We start from the raw sequence: 24,653 nt of genomic DNA on the forward strand, positions 1-24,653 counted from the left end.
TAGACGATGTCTAGTTTGAACTCTAATGGTTGACACTTGTGTCGACCTTTTGTTAATGTTGACAATGGGTATTTCAATTATTTGAAGGTGTAGACCTAGTCACTGGTCGACCATTAGTGTTCAACCTAGTGACTGACATCCTAGACATTGTCTACTCAGTGACCGCAGGTTATGGTATGCATCATAGACTGTCTCATCATAGACAGTCATATGTTCGACCACTAATGGTCTACAGTCACATGGTCGACAGGGTCTAAAGGTCGACATGCGTTTTTGATGTTTTTAGGTTGTCTATGTTGACATAGGTCGACATGGACACTGTCTAAGTGTACCGTGTCCCCTCGCTGCGCTCTCCATGCTTCGGCCACGGTGCTTCCCTACGCTCGGCACACTATTTTATTCTCCCACATCGCCCTAGAGGATGGTAGGGCATGAAATACCACCTGTCGGCACATGTCAGCTGAAAATTTTGTAAAAAAAATGCAGGTCGACCTGTTCCGCGTCGACCTTTAGACCCTTTCGACCTATTGTGTGTCGACCTTTAAACCCTGTCCACCTTTTGACTGTTGACGTTCTGACCCTGATGACCTTGTGACTGTGGACCACTAGTGGCCGAACATATGACTGTCTATCGTGAGTCAGTCTATGATCAGTCCGGATACCGTGACCGCATACCGTTCCTGCCACAACACTAATTATTTTCTCCCTTCTGTGGCCGCCTGCAAAATTCAGAATCTTTTTTGATGATTGGATTACTAACTTTCAAAGCCCTACATGACCAGGGCCCGAGGTACTTGAAGCAGCTTCTTATTCCATACTGCCCCGTTGGCGTACTGTAATCTGAAGATGAAAATGACTATTTGTGGGTTCATATGATTTCACAATGGTTAAAATCCCGACAGGCATTGGCCGATGGTCAAAATACTGACACTGTCGAAGTGCCGACATTTAAAATGCCGATGTGGTCAAAATGTAGACATTGAAATGTTAACAGTTAAAAAAGTAGACATGTTGTTTAAGTCGACAGAGTTAGACATGGACATTGTATAAGTGTACCGCGTCCCCATGCATGCACACTTTTATATTCTCCCTCTATGCCCACTTGGATGGTAAAGTATGAAGTCAGTTTCAAAAATCATGAAAAACTCATGTCAACTTTTGACCTGTCAACATTTTAAATGTCATAATTTCGGCCCTGTCAGGATTTTGACAGTGTCAGTGTTTTCACCATCGCCCAATAGTTGTCGGGATTTTGCCTGTTAGGATTTTGCCTTTCTGGAAATTAACTGCATCCCTTATTCGCAGAACCTAGAATCTCCCTGAATTCATCTGGGGGTCAAGCTTTTTAGCTATTTTGGTATGGAACTCCCTTCCCCTCATAGCTCAGGAGACCATTGACTCCAGAGTCCTTCAAAAATAGACTCTACTTATCTGTTTACTCAGCATTTCACTAATGTCTGTTATCAAGCAGCCCCGTTGAGAATTGAACAATGCCAATCCCAGTAGGACATATATTCCTTGATCATGGCTTTTGTAAGGAGGAACCGGAGCTGTCAGCCGCCTGCTGTTACATGAGTCCTAACCTATTGTCTCTCGTTCTGTCGGTATGGTGGGGCTTGTAGTATCTTCTTCACCCAGAGATGGAGACGTACTGTACCGTCTGATCCATTAACGAACATCTGGAAATGTTATCATTTGTGTTTATTTCTACTAAGCTGATAGAGTTGCAAAATAGGGGATACATATTTTACTTCTGGCCTATATGAAATCAATTCAATAAATCTTTTACTTGTGTTCTTCAGAGTTAAAGTAAATGTGAGCATGATAAAGCACACAAAGCCATCTGAGCCATTCATTCATTCACTGAAATATATCTCCAACAGTATATGGACTATTCCATACAGTACATTCATTCAGAAATACACCTACAACAGTATTTGTGATACTGTAAAATGCTCATTGATATTTATTATCAGACAAGCCAGAAATCTATACAGGACCCAAAGTGTTTTCCAGATGTCCGATGTAATCACAGTTTATTGCTTGCAGAAATCAGTGCGCAGTCAGATGCGAGCGAAATTCAACAAGACTGGAAACCTGCGTTCCTTAGTAACGAGGAGTTTACACAGCTCATGCTGGAGGTAGGTGACTTCACCCTTTCTCACCAGTGGTCGTGCAAATCCCTTTAAATGCTATTCGATAACATTCCTTTATAGCACAACAACAGTTGTGATTTGTTGCGGCCTCCGTGTCTCTCAGCTGCAGACAGTCTCGTGATCTATCCAGATCCTGCACAGCTACCCAATTGTTAGTGTGCTGGGCTGCCAGGACCGGAGATCGGCAGCTCCGATCTCCGCGGCCTACACACTACCAGTCGTCTGGTCAGTGGTCAAGTTTCCTAGTTTTTAAGCATGTTTAAATACCAAGAGGCCCAGCGACCAGGTGACCAGGATTAGATGTGCGGGTTGGTCAATGGAGGGTACACACTTGTCGGGCAATCTGGTCAGCCGAGAGTCGGATCTCCGGAGGATTGGACAAGTGTGTACCCAGCTTTAGCTCTCACCGCTCCCTGTTAGCGCCACAATTTAACAAATGCATTAGTTGGTCTGTTGGGGTCATGATAACGGAAAATTTGCCTAGTTTAAGTTTATTCAAATGCATCCCCAATAGGGCCAATACTATAGTGTATGAGATCTGAAGAGATGGTGATTACAATGAGCCATGCAGAACAATTATAGGCCAGACTGGGCATTGCTAAGAAAGAAAATATGACTTCCTTCAAAATAAAAATAAAGTTAGAGAGATTCCTATCTGCTACGGCAGACTGTGTTGAAGATAGAAGCTGATTGGTTGGTTCTTTGTATCTCTAAGCTGTGATACATCTTCCCCATAAGTTCTCTACAGTGGATGGACACTATTCACGCGATTGCTCACACTGACAGGATGGGTGTGCATCAAAGGCTCAACAGTGTCTAGGTAGACAGTGAGTAGGTCGATGCCACAAGTATAGATGGAGCACCTGCCAGCCTGCCTGCAGGATTGCCAGATGTCCTGAGCTGGCGCAGGTTGGCTGACAGAAGCTCCATCTGACTGGGACACTCGTGCGTCCCTGTCAGCAAGGCAGTGGGGAGTGGCTTCCCTGCCCGTCTCCGCTTCAGGGAGACGGGCATTGAGTGGGGGATGCAGGAAGCCGTCGGAGTGCTCGGACAGAACGGACGGCGGCGGCTGGTGCGGGACGGCTGCTCCATCTGTAGGTGGACATTTTTTGGGTGTCAGAGTACAAATCTAAGCATGTGGACAACCAATTAGAGTAGTGCGTAATATCTATCTACAGTATCTATCTATTTACATTGTATGTGTTTTCATTGAAACAGTTCATGGGCATGTTTATATTCTGAGCTTGCATGTAATGTAGGGGGCATATGTATCAAAGCTGGGAGAGATAAAGTACCAACCAATCCGTTCTAGCCTGTAAAGTGACAGGAGCTGACCTGCACTTTAGCTCTCTCCAACCCTTGATACATATGCACCTCGTATCCGAATGGTGACCTATAATCACTATGGGTCTCGCTTCGGTTTCAGGCCCTGGACGGATTTTTCCTGGCCGTTATGACAGATGGAAATATAATCTACGTGTCAGAGAGTGTTACACCATTACTTGAACACTTACCTGTAAGTTACAGCTGCCAATTATTTTCTATTTTCTATTTCTGAGTGTTTATACCGTATACAGGTTGTGTGCTGAATAATTAGCTTTACTAGTGGAGAAAATCCATTATTTCAGTAAATAAAGTACATTTCATTGTGTTATCCTTATTACTGCAACAGAAAGTTACTGTGGTTCTTGTTGCTTTCCCATGTCTGGTAATGGTATTCACCACCTATACAGTACTGTACATGTTTAGATACAGTATGGACCTTGCAGATGAGATTTTCTTCTCATGAAGGATACCCCGATCTATGACATATGTGCTAGATTATATAAATCGGTGTATCTGTAAACCAGCAAATTCACATGTTTTGCTCATTTGTTTGGGTCCGGTTTATTAGAAAAGTAGTCTAGAAAGCTGTAGGGCTGGGAGGGTCTGTGCTCATTGATTGTAAGGATGGCTGTTTACTGATTGGGTGTATGGTAGACATCCTTATTGAAGCTCTCATTTCAATATTCAAATCTATCAGATCCCTTCTCCCCTGAAGCCCTTTTACATGGTTCCTGCAGTTAGGTGTCCCGAGGACAGTGCATGGGACAGGTGAAGGCCAGCGCCATGGTACAGTAGTAGTTTGTTGAATGGGGTATTTGCTTTTTAATCTTCAGCCCCATACACACTAGTCAACAGGGGCTGTGGCCAATGTAGTTAGCCACATCAGGCGACGGCGTCCGGTAGTGTCCGTACACCAGGGATGGGGAACCTTTGGCCCTCCAGCTGTTGTTGAACTTCACATCCCAGCATGCCCTGCAACAGTTGTAACATGGCCACATAGCAAAACTGTAACAAGGCATGCTGGGATGTGTAGTTCCACAACAGCTGGAGGGCTGAAGGTTCCCCATCCCTGCTGTACACACTGACTATTATCGTCCGCCAATATCATACAGTGACGTCACCGGGAAACCTGCTAGTCGCTTGGCTATTTTGCCAAATTGATCTGCATGTTTGGAAGACAATCATCATTAACAGCGCGCGGGAGTGTGATCTTAAGTGTACACACTAGACGATATTGTGAACCATTTCACTCAAAAACCCTTTCTGAGTGATATTGACACAAAATCGCCTAGTGTGTATGAGGCTTTACTGTATATTGCCACCAACATTCCAGACTTAAGGAGCCCATACACCTTCTGTTGTGGACCGGCTCCGTTCTGTACTATGCGATGCACGCTCCCGAGCATCACATAGTACGGTACAAAAAGTATGTGCTGCACATACTTTTTGTACTAGGTAAACATCGTATCGGATCGCAGTGCATGCACAAGGGATGCGATCCGATACGATGTGTGCTGTTTAAGCACAGAAGGGATCCAATGAACGGACCTTGTATGGGGGGCTATAGACCTTTGTGTTAGTTGTTTGTGTGTGAACGTAACTATTTTATATCTTGTCTTTCAGTCTGATCTTGTTGATCAGAGTATATTTAATTTTGTCCCCGAGGGGGAACATTCAGAGATCTATAAAATCCTGTCTACGCGCATGTTGGAAAGTGGTTCTTTGAGTTCGGATTACCTGAAAGGTGAGTAGTATCTTGTGACCGCAAGGTTATACTTTTGCACAGCTAAGATTATAACCTATAAATAAATGGAAGCTATTATTATTTTTTTAATAGTATAAGCCACAGATGTCAGGTCAACAGTGCCCCTAGTGGTCAAATTGAATTGGTATAAACATTTTATTTTAGATCTAGTGAAAATATAGGATTGTTTTCTCTGTTCTGACAAGATCAAGAAACATTTACATAAATATTTGTCAATGAATAGTCTGTAGCTATTTTTGGATAAATGTTTTTACTTTTTCGTGACTTAAAAAGTGTATTTCACTAAACCTGTTCTAAGGAGCATGTTTCCCATTTTGTAAATGCCATGAAACATGCACATTCTGTGTAGTTAGTGTGCGTTGACTTTTAGTTTCTGTAAGAGATGCAAAGGGGTCTATTCATTTTTCTTAAAAGTAGATGAAATATAATTATCCACCTACTTTTATAAAACGTAAGTGTTGGTCCATTTATTACACCGGTATTGCAGCGAGGTCACTGAAGCAGAGCAATGGTCTCCATACAATAGAATGGCACCTTCTTATTTCACAGTTTTTCTGAAAATACTGTATGTAAGTTTTGGAATTTAATTGCAAGAATGAACCCCCATCTTCGAATGGATGGAGTCAAAAAGATGTCCCTGTGTGGCTACCGCCGTGGGACATCTGGCTCTTCATGCGAATCCATAATCAAGTCAGACTCTGCAGTGTTATATGTAACTGCTGCAATAGAAGCGGGGACCAGGCACGTGGTGAGATCTGACTTTCATATAAGTTGTCCACCATAGCAATGGGGATCTGCTCTCATGCTTCTGTATCCACCGCTGCTACTCACTGTGAGTTATATACCAAATTAGTGCCGCATGGTAGCAGGGGTATGATTTGTATGGTCGACACCACTAGGTCAACATACTGCAAGGTCGACATGGGACAAGGTTGACGGGTCATTAGGTTGACACAAGAATTAGGTTGACCGTCAAAAGGTTGACATGGGGTTTTTCACTGTTTTTGACCCGAATGTCGACACAGGATTAAGTGCACCGTGTCCCCTAAAAATGGCTCGCAGCTCTCGTCATGGTTCGATCGGCACACTCTTTTATTCTCCCATCATGCCCTAGTGGATGGTAGGGCATGAAATACCATCTGTCAGCTCATGTCGGCTCAAAAACAGTGAAAAACCCCATGTCGACCTAGACCATGTCGACCTAATGCTTGTGTTGACCTAATGACATGTCGACCTTGCAGTATGTCGACCTAGTGGTGTCGACTTAATGACTGTCAACCATCTTTAGGACGACCAACCGACCGTATCCCAGTGGCAGTGCCTGTTAAATAAACACCTAAATTCCCAGTATCTGGGAGCCTGCAGAACAGTACAATAATACATTTACAGAGTTTCTGTCCAAAAACTTAATTGTGCATTAAACTTGTTTGTTTCAGCAAAAAATGAGCTTGAATTCTGCTGCCACATGTTGCGTGGTACCGTGGACCCAAAAGAAACCGCTACATATGAATTTGTAAAATGCATTGGAAATTTCAAGTCCTTAAATAATGGTAAGTGTCACAGTGGATGAATCATTGACTGGCTGGATTGGGGGTAAGGACTAGAAGAAACCCTGTTTGTATGCCAGTAGCTCATTATCTATGCTCTGCTAATGTGTTCAATGTAGTTTCCTGATTTCTCTAGTGGGCTGAGGAAGGTATTTGCTGATGTTTGACGACAAGTTACATGACTACTTAGGGCAGAGGTTTCCAGACTTGCCATTACACTCCAGGGTTTTGGGATATCCATGATTGAGCATAGGTGACTAATGCTGGCCACACATCAGACCAACTTTACTCCAACCATCCAACTAGTTGGTTGGATGGAATAAAAATCTGGTACTGGATGGAAGCAAATGTAATTTGTAATTAAGTCATTTGTTTCCCAAATCTGAAAATGGACAACAACTGTCACTCAGACAATGAACTGTAGTTGGACCTATTGGATTTAAACAATTTCACTGAATGTTTTTGTCCATTCTCCTGGGTTTGTGAGTAAATTGCTTATTGCCATTTGCCCCCATACAGTACCAGATTTTCAGTCCATCCAACCAACTAGTTGGATGGTTGGAGAAAAGTTGGTCTGATGTGTGGCCAGCATTATTTAGGGATTCAGTATGAAATCCCGGCGGTCGGGATCCCGGCGTTCAAAATCCCGACCGCCTAAATCCCGACAAGGGGGGGACGTGGATCGCCCCCCCCTTGCAGGCTTGCTGCGCTCGCCACGCAGCAGGCCCGGTGCCTCGCTACGCTCGGCACACTAATTTATTCTCCCTCCAGGGGTGTCGTGGACACCCACGGAGGGAGAAAGTGTCGGCATTTCGGCGGTCGGGATTCTGAGCGTCGGGATTCCGAGCGCCGGGATCCCGACCGCCGGGATTTAAACTGCATCCCCTTATTTAGTACCTCAGTCAGTTTAATTTAACCACCTTGACTTAAGCAAGGATATCCTTAAAACCCGGACTGTAATAGCAGAGTTTGAGAATCTGGGGCTTGAGGTTAAGTTAGAGTTTGTGTTGCATTGGACCTTTAATTCCTGACTGCATACTATGGCAGAACCATGATCTCCTGTCATTCTGTATCCCTGCCTTGCAGTGCCCAGTTCTACACACAATGGCTTTGATGGTGCATTACAGAGGTCTCTCAGGCCAACATATGAAGAGCGAGTCTGCTTTGTAGCTACTATAAGATTAGCTACGCCTCAGTTCATTAAGGTACGGCTAGGTTTCTGTTTCATTCGCCACCTTATACTGAACTTTTCAAAGATTTCTATGAACTGTTTGCTACATAATAAGTCCAGAGGTATCGGCTTTGGAGGAGACAGTATGCGGTCTCCTCTGCATCGATGGTGACGGGTGCTGCACCTCCATTCAGAGGACGAGCCGGTAGTGCAGTTAGAGACTCCGGGGCTGCTCAGCATCTCCAGGAATGCTGGTTATATGCCAAAGTTCTGATAATAGACTTGCGCGCCTTCGGCTTATGCAGGGTACTCCAGACCAAGTATTTTATTTACTTGGGGTGCAGCATTTCCCATTAGCAGGGATGCTGATTCCTCTGGAGCTTGGGAAGTTCATGAGAAGGGAGATCGACATCACTGCTGTTAGTGTGGGAGAAGCCGCTTGTGATTCCCATGTGCACAGCAGCTCTGGACCCATTGGACTTTCCCAGGCGAAAAATGGGTCAAGGAGATGGAATTGTGGTAGTGTTGGTTTCTAGTTAGGTACAGCTCTACATATTGTAGTCTGGTGATATCCACCCAAACTTAATATATATATGCATATTGCTGTTTTTCAGTAGTTTATTGATTACCCATATTATACTATAAGACTTTGAGTTATCATTTTTATGCACTACCATCTGGTCATCTAACTTCTTGCTCTGCATATAAAAAAACATGGCTTTTGCATATTTGTTTTATATAATTGCTGAGTTTAATCTTTCTCTCAGGAAATGTGCACCGTGGAGGAACCCAACGAGGAGTTTACATCAAGACACAGTTTGGAATGGAAGTTTCTTTTCTTGGATCACAGGTAGTGAGCTTCTTACTGCGACCTGTGGTGACCTTGTGTGTGTATATATACTGTATATATATATATATATATATGTATGTATGTATATGGTACTTGTGTAGTTTCATGGCGACAGTTACGTCATCAGCGTAGCGTCCCTGTCAGAATCAGCATAGTGTCCCCGCGGTTAGCGTAGTCAGTCAGATGTAGCGTAGTGTTCCCGCGGCCATTTAGTGTGGTTAGCGTAATCAGCGTCCCTGTCAGAAAAACATATTATTCCGAAAACCATAGTTGCCAAAAGCACTACTGGGGACATGGTATGTAACTGGCACTACTGGGGACATGATATGTAACTGGCACTACTGGGGACATGGTATGTAACTGGCACTACTGGGGACATGGTATGTAACTGGCACTACTGGGGACATGGTATGTAACTGGCACTACTGGGGACATGGTATGTAACTGGCACTACTGGGGACATGGTATGTAACTGGCACTACTGGGGACATGGTATGTAACTGGCACTACTGGGGACATCTGTAACTGGCACTACTGGGGACATGATCTGTAACTGGCACTACTGGGGACATGGTATGTAACTGGCACTACTGGGGACATGGTATGTAACTTGCACTACTGGGGACATGGTATGTAACTGGCACTACTGGGGACATGGTATGTAACTGGCACTACTGGGGACATGGTATGTAACTGGCACTACTGGGGACATGGTATGTAACTGGCACTACTGGGGACATGATATGTAACTGGCACTACTGGGGACATGATATGTAATAAGCACTAAATATGTGAATGAAAATTATTGCTTGGCATTCACATTCAGTGCCGGAGATGGTAAACAAATTTTGTTTCATACTTTGAAAGCTTGTTTCATGCACAAATAAATGGTATTTGTGTGTGTTTCATGTGTACAACATACATGCAAGATACATCATCGAAATATGAAATTATTCTGAAGCGTTTTGATATTCGTTTCTATACATTATTATTAGTTATGGTGGCAGACTCTGAATGATAAATGTAATACAGTATACACTTGATTCCTTATTTTAAGTAGCACATATAATCCATAGCAAACTATTTGATATGATGTTCTATTTCAGTGGTTCTCAAACTCGGTCCTCAGGACCCCACACGGTTCACATTTTCCAGGTCACCCAACAGGTGCACTCATTACTGACTGACACATTTTAAAAGATCCACAGGTGGAGCTAATTATTTCACTTGATTCTGTGAGGAGACCTGCAAAACATGCACTCTGTGGTGTCCTGGGGACCGACTTTGAGAACCTGTGTTCTATTAGATTCCACAAAATTGCTGAGAGCTTATGAGTTGCCATAGGTTACAGCACATAATTGCATTTTCTTAAGTAAAGTACCTGTGTGCACACTTCCGCTGTCTACATATTTTCAGTGTTCTAAATGGTGACCATAATCTGTACAACACAGCATTGTGTAAAGTGTAGACTCTTGATGGGAGCACTCAGGTGTGATCGTGTCTCTGCTGTATTTTGATAGTAGACAATGTAACAGATGTATTTAACATATGCAAAGTCTCCGGTCCGGTAACTCCCAGTAGCTGATTCTAATTTATTTGTCTTTCTATTGTTTTAGGGCTCCTCCAATTATAGGATATTTACCTTTTGAAGTTCTGGGGACTTCTGGGTATGACTATTATCATGTGGATGACCTGGAGAATCTAGCAAAATGCCATGAACATTGTAGGTGGTTTACTACAGCAGTCATAAATTATCTTGTAATCTTTGTTTCCTTCTTCAAAAGATAATTCCAGCAAACAATCCTTGTAGAACTCTTCCCTCAGTGCTGCTGATGTTTCTTGTCATTCAGATGGTGGTGTTTTGATCTGTTTTATGTATGTTAGGCGCTCTTTGGCTGTTTTCCCCATCTTTACCTTATTAGGTGATAGAAGAGGGTTTAGGGGCCCAAACAACTAGCCTGTATCTGGGTATTTCCCCATTGGGTGATTAGAGAAATCCAACATAGTGTACAATCGATGCGCACTGATTCTGACCAGAAAATGGACAGAATCGGCATGTCAGGTATTTTTAACCTAACAAATTACCGTTCGTTGCTGTCTATCAACCATAGGATCAGCAGAACAGGGAAGGTGTGTGGCCTGCATTACTAGTGCATGCATGATAAGCTTTCCTGCTAGTGATTAATAGAACAATATCATTAGATCACTTCGGCCTACAGTGGGCTTCCCTATCTTAGATAATATGTTAGGAGCTCCAACCATTAGGGTGGGATCGACCAACCTCTTATGGTACATCCAGCCACATATCATGCTGATACTAATCCGGTATGTACTAAGTCAGATATGCCATTAGTAAGATTGCGTTCAGCATCGGTCACTGGACTTCAGGGTGTATGACCCGGGAGTCAGTCTGTGCATGCACTGTGGTGGCTGCTGGGATGGATTCGATCAAATCCTTCTGACAGCCCAATGCAGCTAGAAGCCCATGTGCTTCTCTGCACCGAAACCCGGCATTGCCAAATCCCGAAAACAGGGGTTTTAACCGCATTTTCCCTTCAGTGCATCCTGCTTTATAAAACTTTTACACATACAATATTAATTGTATCAGAACTTAGCAACAATGGCACATGATTGAGGGTCGCACTTTAATAGTCCACCCCTATTTTCCCATTTATACCTATGGCCAGTGGCCATTCCATTAGGTGTTGGTTGAGGTGGGATTCCCCTTGCATAGGTCTTTGTCCTGCTCAACAACAGCTTCCCAGACTTACCCATTTCATCTGTGACTTCCTTCAGCTTTCAGTAGCCCTGCTTCTACATATTATTTTTGGTACTCTTTACCTAGAACGGCGCCCGTCGCGGGCATCGCGGGTACATTTATGCCTGCCCGCGACGCGACCGACGCGATGCCCGCGATTTTCCCATTGAAAACCATGTTAAACCTGAAAAATCGCGTCGGTCGCGTCGCGGCCGGCCATAAACGTACCCGCGATGCCCGCGACGCGATGCTCCCGATTTCCCATAGGAAGCAATGTTAAAAGCCGCGATGTACCCGATTTTAGTGTTAAATGCCTCAATCCACCCGATTTGGCCATAGGAATCAATGTTAAATGGGCTACAGAGCCCATTAACCCTTAAATGTCCCCCCAAATTTTTAACGCCACCCCACGATCAACGCCAACCCGAAGCGTGGCGAGCGCAGCGAGCCCGCGAGGGGCGGCGGTACGCGTCCTCCGACCTTTTCATGCCCTACTATCCACGTCGGCGTGGTGTGAGAATAGAATAGTGTGGCGAGCGCAGCGAGCCACCGAGCCCGAAGCGTGGCGAGCGCAGCGAGCCCCGCGAGGGGACGCGGATACCTTCACAGGTAAGCGCGTCCCCTCGCGGGCTTCACAGGTGTCCGTGGCCACGCGGACACCTGTGAAGCCCGCGAGGGGACGCGTATAACTGTGAAGGTATCCGCGTCCCCTCGCGGGGCTCGCTGCGCTCGCCACGCTTCGGGCTCGGTGGCTCGCTGCGCTCGCCACACTATTCTATTCTCAACTCCACGCCGACGTGGATAGTAGGGCATGAAAAGGTCGTAGGACGCGTACCGCCGCCCCTCGCGGGCTCGCTGCGCTCGCCACGCTTCGGGTTGGCGTGGATCGTGGGGTGGCGTACAAAAATTGGGGGGACATTTAAGGGTTAATTGGGGCTATTTGGGCTCTGTAGCCCATTTAACATTGATTCCTATGGGAAAATCGCGGGCATTGAGGCATTTAACGCTAAAATCGCGGTCAATCAGGCTTTTTAACATTGTTCTCTATGGGAAAATCGCGGTAATCGCGGGTACCCGATTTTGATGTACCCGCGATTTACCCGCGATTTACCCGCGATGCCGCGATTACCGCGATTTTACCCGCGATGCCCGCGATTTCAATCGTGGGCGCCGTTCTAGGTAAAGAGTACCTTATTTTTTTTAATACATAATTGATACCTTAGTATGGTTTGAGGTTATTGTATCATTTTGCATATATTTTATGTCGAATAATTTTTTGTTCATGTTCTTTATTCTAAAATCAAACTCCTTGAAATAAGCTTTACAATAATGGCAGGACTTTGATCCTGATTGGTAGTATTGGCAAATACATTTATTGCATTTTTTTTTTATTTTTTTATTTTAGTAATGCAGTATGGGAAAGGCAAGTCATGTTACTATAGGTTCCTAACAAAGGGACAGCAATGGATATGGTTGCAGACTCGTTACTACATCACCTATCATCAGTGGAACTCCAGGCCAGAGTTCATTGTCTGTACGCACACTGTCGTAAGGTAACCTCAATTAACACATTTCACTGTGCTAGATTTAATTGGGTCCCATGTGCATGGCCAGAATGCATTGCAGCTTAATTGCATCACAGGGCTGACCTTGTCCTGTGTCGGATGACCCCCGGCTTGCAAGAGGCAGCAGCTGCAGTTTTGCTGCATGGCTTTCCATCTCACTTGTATGTATGTTAGAATGTCTGATGTCCATTCATAATGTTCTTAAATATCACTATATGGGTTCCTATAGTACAGTAGCACGGTATTTGGATAGAGCTGTGGCAGTGAGTCTGAGACTACGGTCTCCTAGGACAGAGCTGGTTAGTAGGCTGTTGGTATGGTGAGCTGCACTGCAATCCAATACACCATATTCTATACTGTCAGAAGTTCTGTGTGTGATTGTTCTTCCTCCACGCAGTGTTATACAAGGGTCCATAAAAAAAATGAAAAAATAAATATATTTTGCTTTTCTTTATTTTTTTGTGTGTGTACTGCACCCCAATAGTATATACCATCAGTTTCATGTGTGATTGTTCTGCCTCCACTCAGGGTTATACAAGCTGCACATTATAAAAAAATAACAGTAAAAATTACAAACAATTTTTCTCTTTATTGTTTGTGTGTACTGCACCCATACTATACTGTCAGAAGTTCCGAGTGTGATTGTTCGGCCTCCACGCCGCGTTATACAAGCTGCGCATAAAAAAATAATAAGAAGAATTTTGCTTTTCTTTATTGTTTATTGCTATTCTTTATTGGTGTATTGGAGTGTACTGCACCCCAATACACCATACTAATACTGTCAGAAGTTCCGTGTGTTCATAACCAGCCAACTTGCTGCAGACCTTGGCCTAAATTGAATGAAAACAACATTGTGAGCTGTAAAGTGGTCAAAATTGTCTGGAAAGGGTTGGAAATTAATTTTATTGAGGTTAATATTACTCTAGGGACAAAAAAAATGCAAAATTACGTGATTTTGGCATTTTTTTTTTTTGACCATTTTTAAAAAAAAATCAAATCCGAAGCTTTTCACTGCTGCTTGACAAAGCCAAATTCAAATCCCGGCGACAAATCCAAAACTTCGGCCCCGACGCCCATCTCTAATCCCTACATAGAGCTGGTATTCTGGCTACAGTGGTGCCCAAAGATCTCACTCCCTCTGTTTTTGTACTTTTTGAATTCCAAGGTGTGAGTTAGGCACTGCAGTTATGCCATCAGGACAAATTGCTTATGTAGAAATTAGGGTGGTGAGTCACGTAGAGGAAGAGACCGTGAAATTGAGTGGGAGCAGACAGAATTGCCTGGGCTGGCTCATCGCATTAAGCGAGGGAAATTGTTTACAAATGTGTAATTCATTTCTGCTGCGTAGATCATTTGTGCTAAACCATTTTTCAGAACATTAATATGCTAATTTGTTGTGTTGATCAGAGATACAGTACTGTAGGAGTGCCACAATTAGAACATGTAACTGTATCCATATTATACATATGAGGATTGGCTGTCTGCTTTCTCATAGCCTTAAGTTCTGCTGGTGTAGGAGAAAAGCGACCCACACAACTTTTAGTGTTGGTTTTCTTTTTTAAGATTACAATAATAAAATGACTTTTGTTGAAAATAATGGTCCTGATTTGGATTTCTACACAAACCTGGTAGTTTTACACAAGGTTTTTATGTTATTAAATTGTGTGTTATAATCTGCTGTTTAATATAATTGAAGACCCCTTCAGTTCATTGTTCAGGAAAACTGACATAAGATTATAAATGCCTGTTATGCCCCGTACACACGGGGAAGCAGGAGCGGTGTGCTGAGAGACCTAGTTAAACACTGATTGCTCCGCACACAGTGATGTACCAGCGATGTGCGCTGAGCGATCTGTCATGGCCAGTGTTCGCACACAGTGATGTACCGGCGATGTGCGCTGAGCGATCTGTCATGGCCAGTGTTCGCACACAGTGATGTACCGGCGATGTGCGCTGAGCGATCTGTCATGGCCAGTGTTCGCACACAGTGATGTACCGGCGATGTGCGCTGAGCGATCTGTCATGGCCAGTGTTCGCACACAGTGATGTACCGGCGATGTGCGCTGAGCGATCTGTCATGGCCAGTGTTCGCACACAGTGATGTACCGGCGACGTGCGCTGAGCGATCTGTCATGGCCAGTGTTCGCACACAGTGATGTACCAGCGATGTGCGCTGAGCGATCTGTCATGGCCAGTGTTCGCACACAGTGATGTACCAGCGATGTGCGCTGAGCGATCTGTCATGGCCAGTGTTCGCACACAGTGATGTACCGGCGATGTGCGCTGAGCGATCTGTCATGGCCAGTGTTCGCACACAGTGATGTACCGGCGACGTGCGCTGAGCGATCTGTCATGGCCAGTGTTCGCACACAGTGATGTACCGGCGACGTGCGCTGAGCGATCTGTCATGGCCAGTGTTCGCACACAGTGATGTACCAGCGATGTGCGCTGAGCGATCTGTCATGGCCAGTGTTCGCACACAGTGATGTACCGGCGACGTGCGCTGAGCGATCTGTCATGGCCAGTGTTCGCACACAGTGATGTACCGGCGATGTGCGCTGAGCGATCTGTCATGGCCAGTGTTCGCACACAGTGATGTACCGGCGATGTGCGCTGAGCGATCTGTCATGGCCAGTGTTCGCACACAGTGATGTACCGGCGATGTGCGCTGAGCGATCTGTCATGGCCAGTGTTCGCACACAGTGATGTACCAGCGATGTGCGCTGAGCGATCTGTCATGGCCAGTGTTCGCACACAGTGATGTACCAGCGATGTGCGCTGAGTGTTCTGTCACGGCCAATGTTCTCAATTGAGAGAACACTGGCGATGATGCAGTATAAATCTAGTCCGGTGATAATGATGCACCTAGCAATCCGTGCTTCATTTCTAAGCGATCTAGAGAGATTTCTTAGACTTGTGGCTGTAATCGCCCCATGTGTATGCCCATAACTCTTCACAAGTAAAGACCTGTTTCTGAAGCCTAACACACAATTTGCATTGCTTGTAACAACGCAATAAATTCCATTGTATACAATAGAATTTACCTGTTTGTCAAGCACAAATACTATTAATGAACAGGTTTAGGGTCCTCCCTACGCCCCATCGAAAATTGTACTCTGCTAATAAACACTGATGTAATTATATCAGAACCTCCTATTTCTAGAAGTTTTAGCAACACGCCGCAGCTTCAGACAGGAGCAGTTTTGAATTAAGATCTACTACAACCTACAGTATATGGACAAAAGTATTTGGCCACACCTGTTAATTACTGAATTCCGGTTTTTCAAACATACCCGTTGTCGCAGATGTATAAAATCAAGCACCTAGCCATGTAGACTACATTTGTAAACCATTACGATACAAAATGGATCATTTTGAAAAGCTCAGTGACTTCAAGCATGACTCAGAGATAGGATGACACCTATTGCAAGAGATAGCATTAGAATGTGGAAGTGTGTAGGAATAACTGCAACTTGGCCACAAAGCGGAAGACCACATGAAATCACAGAGAGCGGTCAATGCCTGCTAAGGCGCATGGTGCGTAAGTCACCAAAGCTCTGCTGATACCATAGCTGAAGAGTCCTCAACTCCCACTGGCATTAATATAAGCACAAAAACTGGACGGTGAGAGATTAGTATAATGGGTCACCATGGCCGAGCAGCTGCAATCCAGCCTCACAGCACCAAGTCCAATGTCATGTGTCAGATAGAGTGGTGTAAAGGACACCGACACTGGACTGTGGAGCAGTGCAAACGTGTTCTGTGCAGTGATGATACGCTCTTTTTTGACAGCCATAGTTGGGGAGCCTGGGTTTGGCAGATACCTGGAGAATGTTACCTGCCTGACTGCATTATGTCAACTATGAGGTTTGAGGGAAGAGGAATAATGGTATGGGGCTGTGTTTCAGGGTTTGGGCCAGGCCCCTTATCTCCAGTGAAGGGCAATCTTAATGCTTCAGCATATCGAGACATTTTGACCAATTCTACACTTCCAACTTTGTGGCAACAGTTGCCCCAGTGTACAAAGCAAGCACTGTAAAGACATGGTTTGGTGAGTTAATTGTTGAAGAACTTGACTGGTATGCACAGAGCCCTGACCTCAACCCCATTGAGCACCTTTAGGATGAACTGGAACAGAGATTGTGAGCCAGGCCTCCTCGTCCAACATCAATGCCTGACCCTATAAATGCTCGACAACCGTGGTCTCCAACCTGTAGCTCGCGATCTACCAGTAGCTCACTGTCATATTTTGGGTAGCTCGCCTAGCTGCAGTACTGCTGTCAGCTGGGATTAAGTGCCTGAAATCAGGACCTGAATCCGGGAGCCACCACAAGGCAGGAAGAGAGAACCTGGTAGCTACTGCCAGCTGCAGTGTCATTGTCCCATAGCAGACTGGAGGCTGCTCGGGGGACCCACGAAGATGCACACCACTGGTGGGAGACAGCAGAACAGCTGACACTCCCACAGAGATAAGTGGGAAGGTAGTTGGGAGTCACTGCGAGATGTAGAGGGGAACTGTTGGAAGTTGGCCAGGCAGGTATGGGGACCACATGAGAAATTAGCACTAAAAACATTATTAGTAGCTCTTCAAGTGGTTTAATTTTTCTCGAGTAGCTCCCGCCCCAAATAGGGTTGGCGACCACTGATCTACAATATGAATGGGCATAAATTCCAACAGCAACACTCCAACATCTTGTCTAAAGCCTTCCAAGAAGAGTGGAAGTTACTATAGCTGCATTACAATGCCTCTTGGTGTAATGGTCAGACGTCTGGATACTTTTTTCCGTCTCTGCAAAACGGTAATACAATATTTATATTTCAGTTAAAAATATCCTCCAAAAGAGACATGTTGCCACAGTATATGCAGTCACTATGGGCTAGCCTTGTGTATACGATCACATGGGCCGACCATGTATAACCCTTTAATCATCCCCATGCTCCGACTGACTATTTTTCTTTTACTTCACTAAAATTGCACTTCCTTTTTTAATCTCCATGCCACTTATGATCAGCAGCCACCAGCCTTGGGGTGGGGGCAAAGGCACAGTAGGGATGGGAGCTGTTACAGATAGGGAGAGGAGGGTGGGGGTTTGGAGGTATGCTGGGGAAAGTAAAATGCACATAAGGGGAGACTAGGCACACATGGGGAGGTAGGAGACAAAGACACAGTTGGGGAGGGAGTAGTTGGGGTTATTTATGGGGATGTGGGGGTCATGGGTACATATATGCACTGTATATAATATAGAGAGATTTATTGTTAAAATACATTTATACACATATTTAATCATAGCTTGTGTATTCTAACAATTATTTTGTTTGGCTTTAGTGTTTACATTGTAATACCCACTTATAATAATGTTTTCTAGTTAAACCTTTAATCCTAAATGTGTTTCCTGCTTTAACAGCTATGCTGAGGTCGGGGCGGAGAGGAGACGAGAACTTGGTGTTGCGGATTCCCCGCCAGCAATCATTTCTGATAAAGTGAGTGCTCACCGCGGGGCGGCTGACTGATGCTAAGCGAGTGTGAGTGTGACTAAGATGCAAAAAAAAGCATTTGACGCTAGCAGAGTGGCACGGATCATGGCAGCTCCCTCCAAGGCATTTCACTCTGCTTGGCATATTGAGGCTAGATGTATGAGGACACATCTGTATGCCCAATTTACCGTATCTGGAAATCTTGCCATTAAAGGTGCCCTTAGACCAGGCATGGACAACCTTTGTCTCTCCAGCTTGTTGTTAAGCTACAAGTCCCAGCATGCCTTGCCACAGTTTTGCTTTTAGGGAATGCTAAAACTATGGCAAAGCATGTTGGGATATGTAGTTTCACAACAGCTGGAGATCCACAGGTTGCTCATGCCTGCCTTAGACCCTACTGAGGGTAGGGTTGGATTTGTGAAATCTATATAGGTGTATGTTTGCTTAAAAGTCCAATTCTCATTAAAATATATGCATTCAAATCTACTAGAGTTTCTATAGTTCCTGAGCTCAGTGGTGTGCCCAGTATTACTGGTTTAACTGACTTATCAAGCTGTAAAGTGCTTGTGTAGGTTATTAGGTTACAATCTTCTCTAGAGGTGTGCAGAATATGCCTTGACTCCATTAGCAGATCCACATATTTCCTTGAATATTTCTTTTGTTAGAAACCAAAAATGGACTTTAAATTGGATTTCTTCTACTAAAACACAAAAGGTTAAAACTATTGCGCTGATAATCAATACCAATTTTTATTGTTCTTATAATGTTGCTAATGGGTTGGAGTCGACGCACAAAACAAATTTATGCTCAAAGAGAACTGGTGGCTGCCAATCATAAAATGTATGGACAGTTAGAACCACAGCTATGTTCCCCACCACATAACTGAACCTGGTTAAGTTAAGTACAATCTACTTTAGTTTTTTATTTATCCATATGAAACTTTGGTACTTCTTTACTTTCACGGCACCAGCATGGCGCCGCGCGTCAGAGTCCCCTTGCGGGGCTCGCTTTGCTCGCCCACGCTGCGTGCTCGGTGGCTCGCTACGCTCGCCACGCTAATTAAAATCAACTCCATGCCAACATGGATAGTGGAGGTATGAACTATCCATGTTGGCATGGCGTTAACTTCGTTTATTTTACTTAGTTTGTGGCGAGCGTAACCCGGAAGTAGCGCGGCGCCATGCTGGCGCCGTGAAAGTAAAGAAGTACCGAAACTTTTTGACTGGGGGTGCCTTAAACAAATGCTGATATTCTAGGGCGCCCTGGTTCCAAAAAATTTGGGAAGCAATGTCCTATACCATGAATTAATGCTTAATAAAATGAGGGGCCGATATGCCTGCACATCCAGGAACAACTTGGTTGTAATATATAAAATTGAGAGCACTAAAAATATATTTTTCTAATACAATTTATTTGTAGATACAATTAAATAACGGCTAATACCAAAATAACAAAAACAATGGGTTCGGGTTGATATCTCAACATTCAAAATACAAACAAGCATCGCAGACAGTCAAAATACCGGCATGTTCAAAATGACGACTTTCATTATGCTGACATTGGTCAAAATGCCAACATTTAAAATGGCGACCCTGTCAAAAAGTTGACATGGAGTTTTTTTGTAGGGGGGGTGTAATATGTCGACCTGCTTCTGGCTCACTATTATGATCTAACTCTATGCCCACTTGGAAGTAAGAATAAGTAGGTTTCAAAGAAAAAAATTATGTAAAATTCATGTCGACTTTGGCGTGTCGATATTTTAAATGTCAGTATTTTGTCTGTGTCAGCATAACGAATGTCTGCATTTTGATTGCCTGCCAATGGATGTCTCTATTTTGACCGTCATTCAATTGCCTGCATCCCCAAACAACATACACACGACAAACAACATATAACATGTTTGCATAAAAGTATACATTTTTCTCAGCCAATTTGTGAGTCCTTATTAGGAGAATGCCAGTGGTGCTGTGCTCACCCAATCAAGTAAAGCAAATTACCTGAAAGTCCTTTAAGCTGTGGAGATAGGGTGGTGCGTCTGTCGGCAGACAGTGTCACTGTTCCTCACCATTTTATATAATATTACGTCACACCCAAATTGTTTCTGGATCTCTTTTACCCCTAAATGATTTATTGCAGAAAGTAGTTACGCATGTAGATATTTTCAGGAATAAATCTGTTTTAAAGTGGTTCCTTTTCATAGCTGAATGTTACATTCTTCGCTAACAATGGTACTCCCAAAATATTGAGTCCATTCCATTGCACAGAAAATGTTTCATTCACAACTTTTGTATCCATTCACATACAGTTTTCACCCTTGAGCCGCCACAGTTATTTTTTCCAATGGCCTGCGCAGTGTGCCACCTTCCTTTCCTGGTCCCATGCAGCATTCCTACACCCTCACCACTGTCTGTGCCACGCCTATAAATCAAATGGGCCCGTGCCACCTGGCATGAGATGGGGATGTTACTACTGCAACCTCTGCAGCATCCCTGGTATTCCTGTGCTGGTGACTGCAGGGTGAGATGAGTGAATGGTGCCCACAATTTTCTCCCTTATCCCTAATAAAGTTTGGAGGTTCATGGATTTTTTTAAATGATATATTTAGCGACTATAAATTAGTGATGACTTTTAGTTTCCAAGGGAAACTCCCTCCTGGCATTAACAGTCACTCGGTGGTCTCTGTGGGCTGCATGTGGGTACAGCAGCAACTGGGTGATACGTTTCACCTCTGTCTGGCCTTGTGTGACTGGCTGGTAATATGCAGGAACAATCTACAGCAGTGTCTGTTACAAACTGGTGCAGGTTAGTAATGATATGAAGATGACTGCTGTCGGTCTCTGTGTAATCTACTTACCATCACACTGACATATACACTCCAAAATACACCACCTGGAGTGTGGCCTTCGCCTCACTCCTGCTCTGTAAGAGGGTTCTATTACCAAGTAATCCTACCTGCATGACAATGTGCTGATTTGTGTTAGCCTTTGTATATAGGCACCATCGTACGCAGTGATTTCCTGGTCATTTATCATCACAGTGGGAATACAAATGTACATATTCTGTAATAATGTCCATCTCACAATAGAGCATTGCCTGATAAGAGTCTGACTTCCAAGGCTTAGAAAGCAGGCTTAGCCTTATTATATGTTCTGATTGGTTCTGTGCCTGACGTCACTGTAGTTTGCTGTATGTGAGACTCTGGTTACTCATAAATGATGTATTTTCAGATTGAAGACTCTGTGTCAGACAATCACGTAAGCAAAGACAGCCTGAAGGATGCCCTGGAAAGATTTGACGACAGCAGAACGCCGTCACCATCGTCTAAGAGCTCCATCAAGTCGTCTTCTCACACAGCAGTGTCTGATCCATCATGTGCGTATGAACTGTGCAGTCTTCTGTTCATCTGCTTTACAAGTGTGTCATTATAGACTTTACAGTGTGTGTGTGTGTGTGTGTGTGTGTGTGTGTGTGTATCTATGTGTATATATATATTATATAGGTAGGAGCTACTGAAATGATGCAGCATTGCCTCATATTTCATGTACCCACAACACTAATGCGCTAAGCATTTGCCCTTATGCATCTGGATATTGGTACCGGGCCACCACTCACTGTTCTGTGTGTGAAGTACTAATGTATCTTTGCATGATGTAAAGGTACAGACACGCCAATAGCCACATGTGTTTCATCACTACAATATGAGGTGATTTGATGATCTGTAGAACTTGGCTGTGTATTTGCATACAAGGAAAGTGCTTCCTGTATGAATGGTCTATCAGTGAATGCGCTTCCTGGTCATCTCTCAACGGGGACAGAAGGACTGGGGATTCCCAGCATGGCATCAGGAAGGTCTAAAATCCACCCCCCAAAAGGAATAGACCTAACAACATCCCCTTAGTAGGTTGAAAACCATTGCACCTATTAGTTGAACAACTACGTACATGCCAGTTGTCGACATTCAGAACATGCCGACATTATGTACTATACCCAGATAAAATCCTTTCCGATAGATCAGCATTTTACACTGAACTTACAATGTACATTGTACATCCAGCTAATAGGCGCGTACCTTGAAGTCTCTGCAGTATAGGAACTCGGCACTTTCCCAGGTACATTGTTGGCGCCACTGCATTGTTCAGTGAAGTATTTTTATGGGCCGATTCTAGGGCATTTTCTAAGCGATCTCACTAGATTGCTTAGAAACTCCCCCTACATCGCTCCGTGCGTATGGGCCATAGCGATAATGATGCGCAGGCCAAGGGTCACTATCGCCCTGTGATTAATATCCAGCATGCTGGATAAATCTAGTTAATCACTGGGCAGGGCCAGTGTACTCACACATTGCTCAGCACACAGCGCTGTCACATCGCGGCGTGCTGAGCGTTCTAGCATCACTCAGAACGCTTCAGCATCTCCCCGTGTGTAGGCCCCATTATACAGTACACAATAGGACAATGATGGCTAACCTTGACACTCCAGCTGCTGTTCGACTACACATCCCAGCATGCCCTGCTACAGTTTTGCTATTTGGCCATGCAAAAACTGATGCTGGGATGTTATACAGGAAGATATATACAGAGGCAAAAAACCTTGTATATACCTCACAGAGAGCGCCACACAATTGGACACGTTTTTAACAATAAAAGTTAATTTTTATTACTGAAAATATTAATATTGGTATATACCTCTGACAATAATTCATAACATAACACAAAAAATATAATATTTATATTAATAATCCCTAAACTGGTTAGAGAAGTTTGGCCATTAGTAAGCACAATTACCGGGTTTCTCAGTCCTCATAGATCACAGAGAATAAGAGTTCCTTGCGGACACTTGATAAAGATGTTTAGTAGGGGAAATGGTACAAGGCAGAGATTTAACAGGCTCACCACTGTGCCGAATTAGTAGGGGCTCTGCTGACAGCTTCTAGCTACCCCGCACACGCCGCCAGTTGACGTGCCGCTGTAGTAGTTGCTGGGATGTGTAGTTCAACAACAGCTAGAGTGTCATGGTTAGCCATCGCTGCAGTAGGACATGCCCTGAAACGGAATAGAGCTATAAAGTCAATGAAGTGTCCAAATTGAACAGGTGCACACAGACTACATTGTAATTCAGGTGAAAATACATACACTAGATACCAAAACTGTGTCTATCCTTTCTCAATAATAATTGTACTATTTATATTTACCTAGCTACCCCAACCAAGATTACAACAGAGACCAGCACCCCCCCACGTCAGACTCTGCCTGGGTTGGACAAGCGGCGGTCATCGATCAGCAGCCAGGTACAGTGATCCCCCTGCTACTTATACTGTGCTGTAGTAGCTGTGTGTTCTGTCTTACAGCACCGCTTATTACAGTATACACAAACACATGCAGTTGTAATCTACACTTAAAATTATAAACATAAAAGTACGCGTGAATTTTGATAATGACTAGTTAGATTTATTTCCCTTGTGTACATTATATGCTGTGTACATTAACTGCAGATTAACAAGTGTGTTGTTCTCCTAGACCATGAGCTCCCAGTCCCTTAACCAGTCGTTGCCACAGCCAGCACAGAAGCAGCCAGCTACTGCTGTCCACTTGCAGCCAGGAATGACTCAGGTGAGGATGCTTTATTTTTATTTATTTTTTTATTTACAGTTTCTTATATAGCGCAGCAGATTCCATTGCGCTTTACAACTGATGACAACACTGAATGAACAAACTCGGTAAAACAGACAGACTTAGAGGTTAGAGGGCCCTGCTGCAAGCTTACAATCTATAGGGATATAGGAGGGAAACATAGGACAGGCACCAGTAATAGCATAGCAGTCCCACCAAGTTGCAAGTCCAGAAGGGAAGCTATAGAATACATGAGTGCCTCAGAGGGTTATGCGTGTAGAACTTTAATATGATATGCTTGCCTGAAGAGGTGAGTTTTCAGGGAACGCTTGAAAGTTTGGAGGCTTGATGAGTCTCATTTATTGCAGGAGGGCATTCCATAAGGTGGAAGCAGCCCGATGAAAGTCCTGTAATAGTGAATGGTAGCTAGT

At 44.1% G+C, this 24,653-nt stretch overlaps 1 protein-coding gene across 6 annotated transcripts in view; it reads left to right on the forward strand.

Annotated features, from left to right (window-relative positions):
- Nucleotides 1–24,653, forward strand: part of CLOCK (clock circadian regulator) — a 77,011-nt gene that overhangs the window by 44,489 nt on the left and 7,869 nt on the right. For all 6 annotated transcript variants that reach the window (XM_083168806.1, XM_083168821.1, XM_083168798.1 and 3 more), the window contains exons 7-18: nucleotides 2,050–2,141; nucleotides 3,583–3,672; nucleotides 5,106–5,226; nucleotides 6,684–6,797; nucleotides 7,881–7,999; nucleotides 8,733–8,815; nucleotides 10,432–10,538; nucleotides 12,979–13,126; nucleotides 18,544–18,619; nucleotides 21,841–21,985; nucleotides 23,809–23,900; nucleotides 24,130–24,222. In XM_083168806.1, the coding sequence (XP_083024932.1) occupies nucleotides 2,050–2,141; nucleotides 3,583–3,672; nucleotides 5,106–5,226; nucleotides 6,684–6,797; nucleotides 7,881–7,999; nucleotides 8,733–8,815; nucleotides 10,432–10,538; nucleotides 12,979–13,126; nucleotides 18,544–18,619; nucleotides 21,841–21,985; nucleotides 23,809–23,900; nucleotides 24,130–24,222 (1,280 nt within the window). The remainder of the gene's footprint in view (nucleotides 1–2,049; nucleotides 2,142–3,582; nucleotides 3,673–5,105; nucleotides 5,227–6,683; nucleotides 6,798–7,880; nucleotides 8,000–8,732; nucleotides 8,816–10,431; nucleotides 10,539–12,978; nucleotides 13,127–18,543; nucleotides 18,620–21,840; nucleotides 21,986–23,808; nucleotides 23,901–24,129; nucleotides 24,223–24,653) is intronic.

The sequence above is a fragment of the Crinia signifera genome, chromosome 1, assembly GCF_055691185.1.
Source record: "Crinia signifera chromosome 1, ASM5569118v1, whole genome shotgun sequence".
Lineage (NCBI taxonomy): Eukaryota > Metazoa > Chordata > Amphibia > Anura > Myobatrachidae > Crinia > Crinia signifera.